The following is a 14893-nucleotide window of genomic DNA, read 5'->3' on the forward strand; positions in this document are numbered from 1 at the left end:
ATGTTGGTTATAACCTGCTTTAAGAATTGCAACTGCATTCAGTGTACTTTTTTGGAGATGCCATGTAACATTTGTGGAGAAAAATATTTTCAGTTTTCATTTCTGAAGACGTGAACTTGTGTTCTACCCATTCCTGTATAAGTAGCTCTGCGATGTCCGTACTGTTGCGCACAATTTCACCGAGCTGCTCAAGTGAGCTTGGGTTCAGGGCTTCTAATGCTAATGCTGTATTAAAGCAATGGTTTCGGTCCTTTTATGGCAACATACAAAAGCAGAATGTTATTAACCTTTTTTTTAATCCAGAATTTTGTCTGACTTTTAGATAAGCAGAAGTTTTTTGTGACGGGAACATCCATTCATAACTCCTGCAGCAACCACATTTGTTTAAGATGCAAAATCTGTTCAGTTACTGAGCCCTGTGTCACATACTCAGGACTCACCCTGTAAAAAGGTGTGGACATAATGCCAAGAATAAGAGAGCAGACTTAAACACGGATGTCTGGTTCTTTTGAATTTACTGCCTGATGCAGAAGCACACTAATCAAATTGTGTCATGGCACAAACATTTTGGATATTTTGGGTGATTCTGGATACTTCCATTCTGTTTGAGAGTTTTTGTTTGAATTTGGGAGTGCTGTGCAATGCAGGTCATTCTGTTTTGAATTAACAGTTTTAATTTCCTTTTTTGTTACAACAGTCTACCATAGTTCATGTCAAAAGAACGTTTTGCCTCCTGGTATAGAGGAGTAAATTAGCACAAGGGAGGTGCAGAGATTCACAGATGGCATTTTTCCTTTCTCCTGCACCTAGTCTCACTAGTTTGTGGCCTGAAGATTGAAGGGTGGGAAAGTGTATCTTGAAGTAAAATAACTGTCCTATTATACTTGTCCAACTTTTTAAAAATATCTTGTACTGGAGTTCTGAACCAGTGGATTCAATCTGAAACTTTTGGCCAAGTGGGTGAGGAAGTTTTAGTCACTAGTACCCTTACCCCAAAGAGATATTCCCGAATTCTTGAAAATCCAGTTCAGTGACTCTATTGGTTTATAAAAAGATTATACAATTGGGAAGTTAGTTAATCACGTCCAGTTAATGACAGGGCACAGAGCATCACCTGTACTACTGCAGGATCCTCACAGATTCACCCCTTAGGCATGATCCCAATCCTCTGAGCTTGAGCAGTTGTGTTCAGACAGGCAGAAGCTTGTTGACCTGCCCAGCACACTGGAGGTCTTCTTGGGCAGTGAAAACAACCATCTGACTCCCTTTAAAGGCACGCCAGCCCTGTGTTATGCCTGGAGTTCTGTACTCCTGGGCATTTTGTCTGTTTTCTTATGGTTATTGTACACTACTGGGAAAACAAAAATGAAACGTGGCTTTTGAAACATTTGTACACAACTTCTCAATCCACTTAGTTCTTAGTTCTTCAGAATGGATGGCTTCCAAAACATCCTGTCGAATTATCGACTGGTCAAGCAATTGAAAGGATGGTTCTGACGACGGCCTGCAGCGGAATAGATTAATCGGTCAGATGTTTGGCTATGAAGCCCAGGCTAGATGGGCCGAGCGGCCTCCTCTCGTTTGAAGCCTTTATATATCCTTACTTGACCTTTCAAATATTTGGGTCCTAAAATTTGGATTCCTGCTAGTGGTCGCTGCACCTTGACAGTGGTTTAAACTCGCCCTGTTTGGTTTCTCGTCCCTCCCCAGGCCTTACTGCAAACTCATGATGTTGTGGCGCACGAGGTGTACAGTGACGAAGCTCTGAGGGTCACCCCACCACCCACCTCCCCGTACTTGAACGGAGACTCCCCGGAGAGCGCCAACGGCGACATGGACATGGAGAACGTCACCCGGGTGCGACTGGTGCAGTTCCAGAAGAACACCGATGAGCCCATGGTGAGGGAGTCCCTCTGGCCCACACTCCTCCATTGGTCAAACACCCTTCGGAGGCCAGTAGTGTCCTCTTGGGGCTTCTTCAAGACTCCCATTGGAGTTCCAAACCCTTTGACAACCATAACATTTTTCACCAGAGAGGGGACAAATCTCCGCATACACAGTCAGGGAGTCTGTCCTTGTGCACTGTGAAGGGTCAGATGTAGGCATTCCTGCTGATGGCTGATATTGCAATAGTGTGTATACCAGCCTGGAATCTGGTTCTGGAGGGGTGTGTGTTTTAGTATGGCAGTGTGTTGTACTTCTGCTGTGCTTTCATTCAAATGCCAGTCCATGTTACAGCTTTTGAAAGTTTGACAGGACCAGACATGTCTTCTAGAAATTCACTTTTACTTGTTGCTGCCCAGTAACGCCACCATCCTGAGATGGTGATCCCCCCATAGGCAGTAGCTTCGAAAGAAAGGTTAAATACAAGAGGAGCCTTTTCAGCCCAACTAGCTGTTTTTTTTAAAGAAGTCTTGGCTTCAGTAACTTGGATAGGTAGCCTGTTGCATATCCCCCAACGCTTTGGGTAACTCTGGTTCTTGATTGTAAATGTACTTCCGTGTAGTTTCCACTTGTGATCTCTGGTTCACGATTCATTGCTGATACTGAGTAACTTCAGTGGGGTGACTTTAGGTCACGCCTGGGGGGTTATTTAATACTTGCGTTGGATCCCCTCAAAGTCTTCCTGTAACGTCCAGGATACATGCTTTAAATGACATCAGTGAGAAATGCACCTCTCCCCCAATCGACACTGAATCCCCGGAGACGAGAAGAAAATTAGAATCCAGTCCGATGCGTTGTTTAATTGCAGCATGTTCTTTAAACACGATCCAATTAATTACTTCTCTTCTGCACAGGGTATCACTCTGAAAATGAATGACCTGAACCACTGCATTGTTGCGAGAATAATGCATGGAGGAATGATACACAGACAAGGTAATCTTCCCAATCGAAGTGTGCCTTGGGTTATAATCCATGCCTGAGATCCGAAGCAGTTAACACCCTTTCTTTGATGTTATCACTGTTCTGATATTTTTTGCTGGGAGGAGGTTTCACATGAGGAGTTTCAGTCAATTTCATTAACATATATCTGTGAACCTAAGCAAGGCAGTGCCAGATACCTAAATATTGTAAGGCCAACAGTCATATCACCCTGCAACTGGCAACCCACTGAAGCTCAGCAGGTGTGAGCCTGGTCAGTACCTGAATGGGAGACCTCCTGGGAAAAACTAAGGTTGCTGCTGGAAGGGGTGTTAGTGGGGCCAGCAGGGGGTGCTCACCCTGAAGCCTATGTGGTACCTAATACCAGAGTATACTGACTGGGACACTATACTGTAAAAAGGATCCGTCCTTCAGATGAGACATAAAACCGAGGTCCTGACTCTCTGTGGTCATTAAAAATCACAGGGAGTTTCTTGAAAAGTGAGTAGGGGTGTAACCCTGGCATCTTGGCCAAATTTCCCATTGCTCCTTACCAGTCATGGGCTCCTAATAATCCCCATCTATGAATTGGCTTCATTACCCCGTTCTCCTCCCCACTAATAGCTGATGTGTGGGGAGCGTTCTGGCGCACTATGGCTGCCGTCACATCATCCAGGTGGGGCTGCACATTGGTGTTGGTGGAGGGGAGACCCCATTACCTGTAAAGCGCATTGAGTGGAGTGTCCAGAAAAGCGCTATATAAGTGTAAGCCATTATTATTATTATTAAGGCACTCTAGGTTTCATGTGTCAAGTTTAAGGATTTTGGTTATTGTTCCTCATTGTGCAGCACGGCTGGAAAAGATGAAAGCAAGATGTTGGAATATGTTGTCATCCCTAATTTAAGGCATTCCACTCTGTGGGATTCAGTGGAATGTTTTACAATGCTGTAGTTAATTCATGTTCTCAGTATAGAATAAGCCTGTGCTCAGTAGTGCAAGCAGATAATCACATTGCCAACATAAGTTTGTGTAAGGAAGTAACATGAAATCTATAAAATCATTGGAGGGGGTGAAGAAGTGCAATTAGATTATTGCACAGGGCATGACATGCAGTGTATCTGCATATCTAGCTTTAAATTTGTTGAGAGGTTTGCTAAGATTAACAGTTGTGAATCAAGTCGAAATGTTTTTTATTTTTTATTTTGAAGAAATAGTTCGAAAGGGGATTGAAACAGGTTAGTGACTATCCACCAGCTGTCTGCAGGAACTGTCTCCGAACTTTGAATCTATGAAATGTGTATTTGTGTGCAAACTGTTTGTTTGCTAGGTCAGTATACAGGCCTCTGCCACACAGAGCGTTCATTTTTTGCTATAATTAAATAAAAATGTGGTTGGGCCATTTGTTTCATGTATTCATATCTTGTGCTTATTTTTCTTCCCGGTTTTGTGTGTCCATTGCAGCGTTTCAGCTTTTTCAGCTCCAACAAATACAAATGCAGGTTGACTTCGATGTGGCAGGCAGATCCCATTCATCAATGATCCTAGTCAGCAGGGGTTGCTTAAAAAGAACAACTCAGGTCCTGGCAAAGAGCTCAGTTTAGCTCAGGGCTGCTTTACCCCGCAGGGCCCCAACTGTACCTGAGCTGAGGCAGTATTAAGGTAGATCTGCTTGGGGAAATGGGTCCCCATCTTAGACCAGCTGACATTCTAGCCAGGCTTGCAACTGCCCACTGCCATGAATTTCATCAGAGCTCCAGATGAAGTAAGAAAGGATTTTTTCTTCTGAACGCATGGCAAACTAGGAAAAAATACCCAGGAAAAAATGTAAAGGGGCATAACAGATATACTGTGGTTATTTTCTTGACATGTGCAGCAAGCAGTAGTCTTTTTTTCCTTTCCAGTGTGCGAGGAAAGATAAATGCGGTACGGTCGTGTTTATTTTGGAGCTGTTAGATACTGCTGCTGTGGCGGCCCAGCTCTGCTCTCTTGAGCTGAAGGGGTGCAGATTTCTCAGGCGGTAACACCCATGTGTGGTTCTTCTCACCTTGCAGGAACGCTGCATGTCGGGGACGAAATTAGAGAAATAAATGGCATCAGTGTAGCCAACCAAACTGTGGAGCAACTTCAGAAGATGCTTGTAAGTACTGGCGTGCAGAAATAATTCAGGTCTCGCCACTTAGTGAGTGGGCTGCGTTTAGATGTATATGCCAAGTCCTGCCCATGAGACTCAGAGATGGATCCCTTGGTAGGGCTGAAACACGCAAGTACCTAAGGATCTCTAGAGCAAAGTGAGGTGGACCAGATGGCCTTTTTTGGTTCTAGTTCTGTTTTTCAGTTCATTTAGCACTTGTACAATTGTCAGAAGTGTTATTAGAACAAATGGCATAACCTGTGCTTTTTATAGCCTGTGATACTCATATTAACCTCATCATGAAGGGTGTTTTGACACTGCAGTCAGATTGAGAATCATGTTATTTTTTTTGACAAGTGCTGCTGTTTTGTTAATTTTCCTGTGTTGGATAGAGAGATAATTTCCACATTCCCACTATTAGAACAGATTAAATATGCTCTTTCCCTGTGAACATAATACCAATTAAAATGTCAGCAGAAGGCAGATGAGAAGTCTATTTGTTGTGCTGTGTGCATTTTTTTCCCCCCAAACAGAGGGAGATGCGAGGAAGTATCACATTTAAGATTGTGCCAAGCTACCGTACCCAGTCTTCATCTTGTGAGGTAATGGGCTAAATCAACCTCTTTTCGAATGTTTTCGTCCAGTGGGTTTCTCTGTCTTCTTTGATTATGTTTCCTCGTCTTCTATCTCGATGACCCCGCGACTAACTGCCTGCTGGCGGCTGGCTGTGTGTTAACGCTACTCTGGCAGGTTGGGTTCTGCCTGCGCTGTTCGGACTCTGCACACCAATTTCACAACAAAGAAAGCGGAACCGTAGAGAAGGCCACGCCCCCTTGCCTCAGATGGCCACGCCCATCCCCACAGCCCTGCACTAACCCAGAAAGCCCCGCCCCCTGCTCTATGACATCAGCGGCCAGATTAAAAAAGTGTTATTAACAGTAGAGGCCATTAAAGATCATGAAACATCAGGCTAAAACAGCTTTGGAGTGACTTCAGAACCAGAGAAACAAAAATGTGCTTTGTTTCATAGATTTCTATGCAGTCATACAGTAGGTAGGAACAATAGGCCTTTTTTAAGATGTGCTGCCCTTGACTCCTTTGAGCCTGTTGCTTGTGATGTGCTTTGAAACATCAAGTGGCTTTTTAAAGTGTTAAATCAAAGGGCTTTGATCAGTGCTCTCTGTCAACAACGCATTAACTGGTTGAATAGAGGTCTGCTCTGTAGGGGTGTCAGACTTAGCTGCTAGCTTTGACAGAAAGATGAAGTATTTTGATGCTACAAGCCATATGTCCTTGTTAAGTGTTATCACTGGTTGTGGTTGGGCATGCTTATGATACACTTGACATCATTAGAATGTTTTATTCCAGGAAAACTGGTCGTTTTTGTTTAAAGGATCAGGAAGGACGAACAAAAAGATCTTAAAAGCTGTAGTGCTGAATTATTGGGTTGCTTGCCTATTTTTTCATTGTAGTGCTGATTATTTTTAAATGCTTCTGTTCTTTTCTGTTTGGAAAAGCACAGTTGTGCTGAATGCCTTCATAGTCCAAACTTAAAAGCAGAGCAGAGGAAATCCAGTTCCAGGTAGTTTCTGGTCTTTAGCGCTCTCTTATGGTTATGTGAGGTACTACATTCTGGCTATACGGTAGACAGTTTCTCTTTGGCCAAAGTATTGTATTTTGATAAGCACCTGTACTGTGTACTTTGTAGGGGTCCTTATTTTAAATGTGTTGTAGGCAGTACTTTGCTGGTCTTCTGCCCTACATTGTGGTTACACACAGATTTGCAGTCAGGTTCTGGATAATCTCTTTAATATATGAACATCCAGATAACTGTGTGGTCTATGTTTAATGTCCCCATTTTCAAATGTAGTGCTAATTTAAGGTTTTTGTAAACCATTTTAAATTAGAAGTGTATCGTGCCAAATCTGTGTTAACAGTTTGAAGTGTTCCTAGTTTAAAAGGTCCCCCTCCTTATCCCAGAGATGGTACTTTGTTAACAGAGATAAACCCATTTACTCTATTCGCAGCTGTATGGCAACCTATAAACTGGTAAACTGGTTCGAGATTGGTAAAGATGTAAGATTAAATTCTTCCAAGGGTATATTGACTTCATTTTTCAGAAATTAAAATTGTATCTCCGTTCACCTACGTGACCCATGCCTGCGTCAGCAGCCAAATAAGTATCGCCCCCTGGCCGTTGGGTCTAAGTTGTTTTTTTGTGTTTTATTTTCCATCTTTGATTTTCGTTGTCAATGCTGAGACATGTCGTTGTGTGTAATGGATGACCGCTTCCTGTGTGCTGAATTTTTTGTCTTATTTCAGAGAGAGTCCCCCTCCACATCCAGACAGTCCCCAGCAAATGGGCATACCAGCATTAACAATTCTGTTTTGGTAAGGACTCCAATTCCAATGCAGAAAAATAATCCCAGGGTTTTTTTTGGGACTGTCGTTGTTGCAGTTGGTGCTCACCTGGCATTTGTTTTTCTTTTCCTTTATAAAAATTCAAGAAGCCCCGAATTGGTTTTCGTTCTGCAGTACATCTCCACTGACGTCAAAATCTTGAGTCAGCGTTGAGGAGCGTAAGCAGACATCTTGAGTGCAAAACAATGGCGTCTTTAAGGCCTTATCTTCTTTTGCAATGCTTCTTTAAAAAAGGCGCATTTCTGGAGCGATGGTACAGTACAGGCCTGTAGATATTTTTGCCATCAAGATGTCGTTGCCTTGAAACAAAGAGATGCCAGGGGCTTTTCGCCTGGTAGGAGCTCGGAAAGGAAAGTAGATTCCGCTGTCTCAGTTCTCAAATTGGTGTGCCCTCTGCTGCTGTGATCCGTGTGCCATGCGTGCTCTGTACCGCCACAGGCCAGTCCGGCTGTGACTCACCACCAGGTGGCACTGCTTCCTTTGCATTGTCCTAATGAAACTCAGGCAAGGCAGCATCTTCAGCTTTGAAGACCATTGGTCCACATAGTGCCAAGGTATTGTATACCACATGTAGACCATCAGTTTAGCTGCTCAGCACAGCATTGCTGTCAGGGGTCATAGCCACAAAGTGATCTGACACAAATGCTCGCATATCTACTTGCTTGACCTAGTGTGACTTGCAGGGCCTGGTGCAGCTGATCCTACAGGTAATCAGGCAGGTCCAACACAAGGAAGGTGGGGGGGGTGATGTTTTTTGTATCACATGACTCTTTATGTAAACTCAGCATTTTAATTGATTGGCATGTTATATGCAGTTGTTGTATTGGGCCCTAGCAAATACAGTACCTCAGGCAAACCTGTTGCTGCTGTATCATGTCAAATAGGTTACAATTTTTCATCCGAACTGCGTGGAGATGCTTTGCAAGCAGTAGGGTGTTTCACCACAAGCAATACAGGTTTGACAGGAAGTGTGAAACGGTATGACAGGCTTGCATCGGTTTCTTTTATTGTTGTCCCGTTAGGGGAAAAAAAAACTAAAACGGGACACGAAGAGAAAAAAACAAAATGCAGTATGCGGCCCGTCAATCCCCAGCCGCCCAGGAAGTCTTCCAGAGCCCTGCTGTGTTAAAACGAAGTTGCCCAGGGGTGATGGTACAGCAGAGCTCCTGGCCCAGGAGACGCACAAACTGTGTCAGGCTCCAGCTTCACGTTGTGTTGAAGTGCTCTTGCAGGGGGGGGAATGGGGGGGGGTGCTCATTTTAAGATGGCAGGGCTCTGTCAGATATGACGTCCAGGCCTGATTAGCGATGCGTGTGAAAGGGCTGGCCCCGAGACCCTCTCGGAGCGCTGTCACCACAAAGCAACAGGGCTGCATGGTGCTGGGCCCCAAGACACAGCCAGTTCATGTCTGCCCAAGCCACCCCATACTCTGTTGTTGACCCAGCCGGGTGCTGAAGATGCTAGCTTGTTCTCTGCTTCTTCTGGCTTGCCGCTAAGAGCCTGCCCTCGTTCAGCCATGTTGTACTGTTTTATGCAGACTGATGCCTTGTGGGTCGGAGGAGGAGTTGGGTTGAGGGGGGAGGGGGTAGACGTTTGTTTCTGCGACATTGACCGCCAGGAAACAAGCCTGTCTTTGTGTGTAAGCCTGGTGGGTTTTTTTTTCCCCCAGTAAACGGTACATTTATTTTTTTTTTCTCTTTCACGGGTGACCTTTATTCTGCAGGACCTGCCATCGACTACCCAGCCGAAAGGACGACAGGTGAACCGAACGCCTTAGCCCCTTTCTTCATAGGCTTTAGCGTAGCCTCTAGCAAACCCCTCATTCCTCATTCCTCCCATCCCATGGTCCATATGTGTGTGCAGCAGCCTGGTAGGAAACACGCCCCACTTAACTGCCACTGCCTGCTGGTTATTTTTGTTCCGTTTTTGTCATTCATTAACAATGTTGTTCATGCAGCCTGGGGATAGACTGATGCCAGGTCTCACGCCCCAGGTGATTTATGGAGGGGGTGCCTATTGTTAGTACTTCCTAAAAGTGAACGTGCAGTTTGTCAGCCAATAGCAGTGAAAATTTAGATGGGACCCCCTGTCTCATCAACCTTTTTAATGGTCTTACTTTCACCTAGCATGGCTGTTTTCCACTGTTCCGTGTACAATGGACAGATGCAGCCTGCAAGCTGGAGCTGGTTAGACGTTAGAATTGATTTGCCAACCATAGAGGTTTAGCTCCATCTGTGACGCTCAGGCACAGGTGACAAGGTACACCTTTCATAGCCTGCTGTGTCACCACAGTCTCCTTGCTATTTGAAATGTGCTATGTACTTCCCTCAAGACTATGGAAATGGAACTGTGAACCTCAATCATGCCTTGATATATACTGCTTACAAATCCCGAGTTATTCAAAAGTAAAATCACAATTTACTGCAATTTGTCATATCTGGCCAAAACCATTCGTCATAAAGATTTAAAAGTTTTTTTTTCCATGTTATTCAATACCTGAGATTCAGTCGTCTGAGTAAGTGACAAGGTAAGGAGGCTTGGTGTCAGTATATCCCTGGTTTATTTTCAGCTTGGCTGAAGAAAGGAGATTCCACCCTGAACAATAGAACTGAAACCTCTTATCATAACACCCATTACCCTCCTGGCGTCCCAGCTGTGTAGTGGGATTGAGATGGCATGCAAACAATTTTGTTCAAAGATGAATGACTAATGAAATCTTCCCAAGGGTGGTGTAAGGCAGATATCAGCTTTTTATTGAGGGCTTACACCTGGCCGCAGACACTTAGGTAAAAACTATCACACACAAAAAAGTCTTTTTTGCTGCCTGGCTATTTCCCCACACGTGGAGCATGAATTCATACATTTCACACTTGAAAAGCTGCAGTTTTCTGAAAATGAGTGTTTCCCACTTTGTTCACTGCAAAGCAGACCCAGAATCTACAAGGCGCAGGTGGTTATTCAAAGGGTTATCTCCTTTTCCGTTCCTCTTGCCAAAGCCTGGGATCATTTCATTGAGTCTTTGTCTTGACAGAACCCTGTTGATCAAATGAATGCACTAATTCTCCCAGGCTGACTATAAGCCAGAACCATGTCCAGTGATGGACTCTTGACCAAAGAGCATAAGCTTGAGTTCATGCAGAGAAAAAAACTTGGAGAGTTGACTAGTTCAAGCTGTACTAAAAACACAGCGAGCAATGTAATGAAACCTTCTATAAGTCTTACTTTCAGCATTTAGGTAGGTCTCACTCTGGGATTTTAAAGAACACGCATCAAGCAAATTTAGAACGTTTTTTTAACAGCAATATTAAAACTATATGACAGCTGACTATGATGCTTCGTTTGAACATAAGGCTCCATCACCCATTCTTAACCTTTATAAAAGTTTTATGTTAATAGATTATATCATTGTGTCTCCTGACATAGCCATAAAGTGTTCAGGAGAGAAATAATTTGTATGACTGTGGGAGCTTTTTTTCCCCACACTTGTTAATAATATAAATTTTCCTGACAACTCAAAGGTTGTTTCCTAGCCTAACAATTCAATAATGTCTCTTATTGTCATTGGAAAATGCAGTTGTGTCTCCCTGGAGTAAGAGCTCATGAAACAATATTTTGTAAAGATCTTTTAAAGAGTATGGTAGGTAGACATCTGTGCCCATTGACAAAGTTCTGTAAGGAAGTTGACAAATCATGAAGATGGTCTGTCAGCAGTCGAGATAGCATGCTGAAAAGTGTAAACTCTGGAAAATTAGTGATTTCAAATATGCTGTTCAAGAACAGTTGTCCACATAAGGACAACACAGCACATTTAACTAGTTTTTCAGAGATTCTGGAGCTCAGGGAACTCCTGATATCCAGAAGATTTTCCATGTCCTCCAGTTGTCAGCAGATAAACACTAGGGAGAAACTGGCCTAGGTACACCTTAGCTGGATCGGTTTGCACAGAGCTGTTCCCAACTTGGAGACCCAGAAAAAAATGCAGTTTCTCTGCACCTTCAGGATTTGACATGGGAGCCTCTCGTGTGAATAAAAAACAAAGTTGGACATCTGGCGTGGAAACTGTCCATAAGGTGGCACACTTTACAAGCCATGGTCATGGGACTTGAATACCCTTCCTGTGCCAGTTAGCTCAGACATGCCCTCACCCATACAGGCAAATCCTGATCAGTTAAATCCTAGTATACTCACATGTGGGATGCAAATCTAGCTTTTTATTAGTGTCAAAACTGCTGGGACAAAAAAAAATGCAGAGAAAGCAAAATTCATAAAGGTAATGTGAAAGAAACGAGCACCCTCTGATGAAAATATTGACGTTTGTAGTTAAAAGCTTTTGTAACATTCTGAAAAGGCATTGCTTTAGAAATAGTGAACAGCTGTCTTTTTCTCACCAATGTTTTTTTAAAACCAAATTACCATTTTATTTTATTGCATGATGTGTGTGGTGCTTTCAAATCCTAGATCTCAAGACCTACAATCAAGGATAGAATTAACCTGAAGGTAAGATTTAAAGAATGATTCCTTAGTTGTAGGTTAATTTTTTCACTGTCTGATGAAAGCGTTCCGTTGAAAATATTCTTTGAGCAGAGCTGTTCCATGCAGGAATTGTTCCTTTCTAAAATCACTGCTGTGTGGACCTGGCTTGTTGTGAAGCTTGAAGAGTTCATTTTAAATTTCTCCATGTCTTACTTTTATTTTTCTGCTGATGTGAATTGGGCAGAGTGAACTTTCTTGTCCTTCTTGGAAGCTAATAGGATTACATAGTCCATGAGAAACAATTAGAGATTTCTGTTAAAAATGTAGTCGTGAGTCTATTTTAGTTCAAGGGGGGGGGGTGTGATTACAGCATAAATGGTTTACTACTTTTATACTTCCTGAATACAGTAACACCTCAATTTAACAGAAAAATCAAGGATGTTTTGTCCATTGAAGGCTGGTGTCCATTAAATCACAAATTGCAGATACTGCATATACATGTATATGCAACCCTTATTGAACATAGAAACTTAAATAGAAACTCCCCACAAAAAACCTCTTACACAAGAACTCAATCATGAAAACATTAAAATTAAAGAATGCAGTGCAGTAGGTTTATTAAAATACTGTAAAACAATAATATTTCAGTTGTACAAAGTAAATAATGTACTGTAAAACAACAACAAGCACTGTTTAAACCCACTAACCTGTTAAGGTTATGAAGAAGTGGTATTTGTTCATTGAATTTCCATGAAACGGTTTTCTTTGTTTTGTATATCACACATGCACAAAACGGACAGCCCAGTTTCCAGCTTCTCTAGAAGTTCTAGTTTCTCACGTAAACTCAAACTAGGAACTTGAACTAGGAAACAAAGGCTACAGCCCCTCGCACCTGATTAGAAAGCACCAAGATGACATGCATAGGAAAGCCTGAAGCAGCAGTCTTGGCGATCGTTTGGGGGCTTGCCTGACACGGTGTCCTGCGTCCATATTTTGTCCGTTGTTTCCTCAAGTCCCTTGTTTCCATGTCTATTAAATCAAGGTTTTACTGTACATAGCTATCACCCCGTACCAACCTGCAGCTCACAGCTGGCAGCCCACTGGAGCCCAGCAGGTGTGAGCCTGGTCAGTACCTGGATGGGAGACCTCCTGGGAGGTTGCAGCTGGAATTGGTGTTAGTGGGGCCAGCTGGGGGCACTCACCCTGCAGTCTGTGAGGGTCCTAATGCCCCAATTTAGCAACGGGGACATTATACTGTAAAAAAGATGAGGTTCCTTTGGCTGAGATATAAAGTCCAGGTCCTGACTATCTTTGGTCATTCAAATCCCAGGGTGTTTCTCGAAAAGAGTAGGCATGTGACTCCAGTGTTCTGGCCAAATTCCCCCCTGAGCTTTGCAAATCATGGCCTCCTAATAATGTGATGTTGCACATTGGTGGTGGAGGGGTGTCCCCATCACCTGTGAAGCACTTTAAGTGGAGTGTCCAGAATAGTGCTGTGTAAGTGTGAGCAGTTATTATTATAGCTGACTTGTTACTGCCCTGGTCACATCTACAGTTCTGCTGGTCTCTACTTTGTCATCCCACACAATTAAGAACGCACCTGTTGTCAGCATGTTGGCGCAGTCTAGGGAAAGGCTTCCATCTTAGTTTTCATCTGCTCTCCGGCCTCGTTTTCCTCCACTTGCTTTTAATCGCGCCAGCAGCTCAGAGGGGCAGACTTGCTTTTCGACGAAAGAAAAGCAAAAAACAACCCCGCCGAGGCCCTCCGTGATGGGCGTGTCATCCCGCAGATCTACGTCAGAGCACAGTTTGAGTACGATCCGGCCAAGGATGACCTCATCCCCTGCAAGGAGGCCGGCATCAAGTTCCGGGTCGGCGACATCATCCAGATCATCAGCAAGGACGACCACAACTGGTGGCAGGGCAAGCTGGAAAACGCCAAGAATGGGACAGCAGGCCTCATCCCATCTCCGGAGCTCCAGGAGTGGTGAGTGTCTCCACCGAGGAATGTCTCCACCCGTTCTGCATGTGGTGCGCCCTGTCGGCTGCTCTTCATGACTTGAAACGAATAAAGCTCTTTTTTCCATTGATGTCAATGACGTGAGTATAGGGGGAACAGCTGCATTAAACAGGGAATTTGTTTCATCGGAGACTGGAGAGGGGGCAAGATGATGATTTTGGGGGTGGCTGGTATGTCATTTCAGCACCCACGGACACTTGCAGAATTGGTCCCCTAGTCCTGGAGGGCTTTAAGAGAGCTTCCTCTAGCTGTGGTTTGGATTTCTGTTTTCAGGGAGGCAACCACTGTTCATGTGGTCACTGTGATGCCATAAAATGGTCAACACTTTACCAGAATGAGGGCAGCAGTGCGGTGCAGTGGTTAGAGATCTGGACTTGCAAGGTTGTGGATGTGGGTGCTGTTTTGCCCTTTTAAGACAGTACTTCACCCAAAATGTTGTAGTAAAATATCCAACTTTTGACCGAAGGCATCAGCAAAATCCGTAGGCAGAAAACGGCATAACTACTTCACAATCACTTTACAACACAGTAGAGCAAAATCCAAATAGCAAAATAGTTTCATGCAAACATTCCAGCTCCACTATTCTTCAGCAAGTCCCTGTCAGCTCTTAGGTTTTTCACTGTTCTCACTTGACTTCTCTCTACACTGCAGTTCTACTCTTAGCTTTTGGCTGAAATTAACTCAACCAAAAAGTTACAAATACTGTGTCTGTAATGTAATTAGGACAGTGTTTTTTCATTCAAGTACAACATTAGCCCTAGAATTGTCTCTCGGTGTTCATTGAATTTATTCAATGTCATTTTTTTGTCATATTTTAAAAAAATGAAAGCGAAGCAGTGTCTTAATCTGTCTGGCATTGTTGTAACCAGCCTCTTACATTGTTGTAATGCAGACACAAAGCTAGTGAGGCCTAGAGCTACCTTTGAGACTTCAGACAGCTTGATTTTTTTAAGTTTTTCAATTGTGAAAGTGTACAGACAGGCAC

The 14893-nt window shown here is 43.5% G+C and overlaps 1 protein-coding gene across 17 annotated transcripts in view; it reads left to right on the forward strand.

The window, feature by feature from the left end:
* Window positions 1–14893, forward strand: part of caska (calcium/calmodulin-dependent serine protein kinase a) — a 257641-nt gene that overhangs the window by 220477 nt on the left and 22271 nt on the right. For 7 of the 17 annotated variants that reach the window (XM_069178917.1, XM_069178932.1, XM_069178928.1 and 4 more), the window contains 8 exons: window positions 1711–1899; window positions 2799–2877; window positions 4915–5000; window positions 5528–5596; window positions 7317–7385; window positions 9139–9174; window positions 11874–11912; window positions 13679–13875. In XM_069178917.1, coding sequence (XP_069035018.1) covers window positions 1711–1899; window positions 2799–2877; window positions 4915–5000; window positions 5528–5596; window positions 7317–7385; window positions 9139–9174; window positions 11874–11912; window positions 13679–13875 — 764 coding nt within the window. The remainder of the gene's footprint in view (window positions 1–1710; window positions 1900–2798; window positions 2878–4914; window positions 5001–5527; window positions 5597–7316; window positions 7386–9138; window positions 9175–11873; window positions 11913–13678; window positions 13876–14893) is intronic. The other 10 variants (XM_069178925.1, XM_069178919.1, XM_069178924.1 and 7 more) reach the window with 4 other exon arrangements.

The sequence above is a fragment of the Lepisosteus oculatus genome, chromosome 15 (assembly GCF_040954835.1).
Source record: "Lepisosteus oculatus isolate fLepOcu1 chromosome 15, fLepOcu1.hap2, whole genome shotgun sequence".
NCBI lineage: Eukaryota > Metazoa > Chordata > Actinopteri > Semionotiformes > Lepisosteidae > Lepisosteus > Lepisosteus oculatus.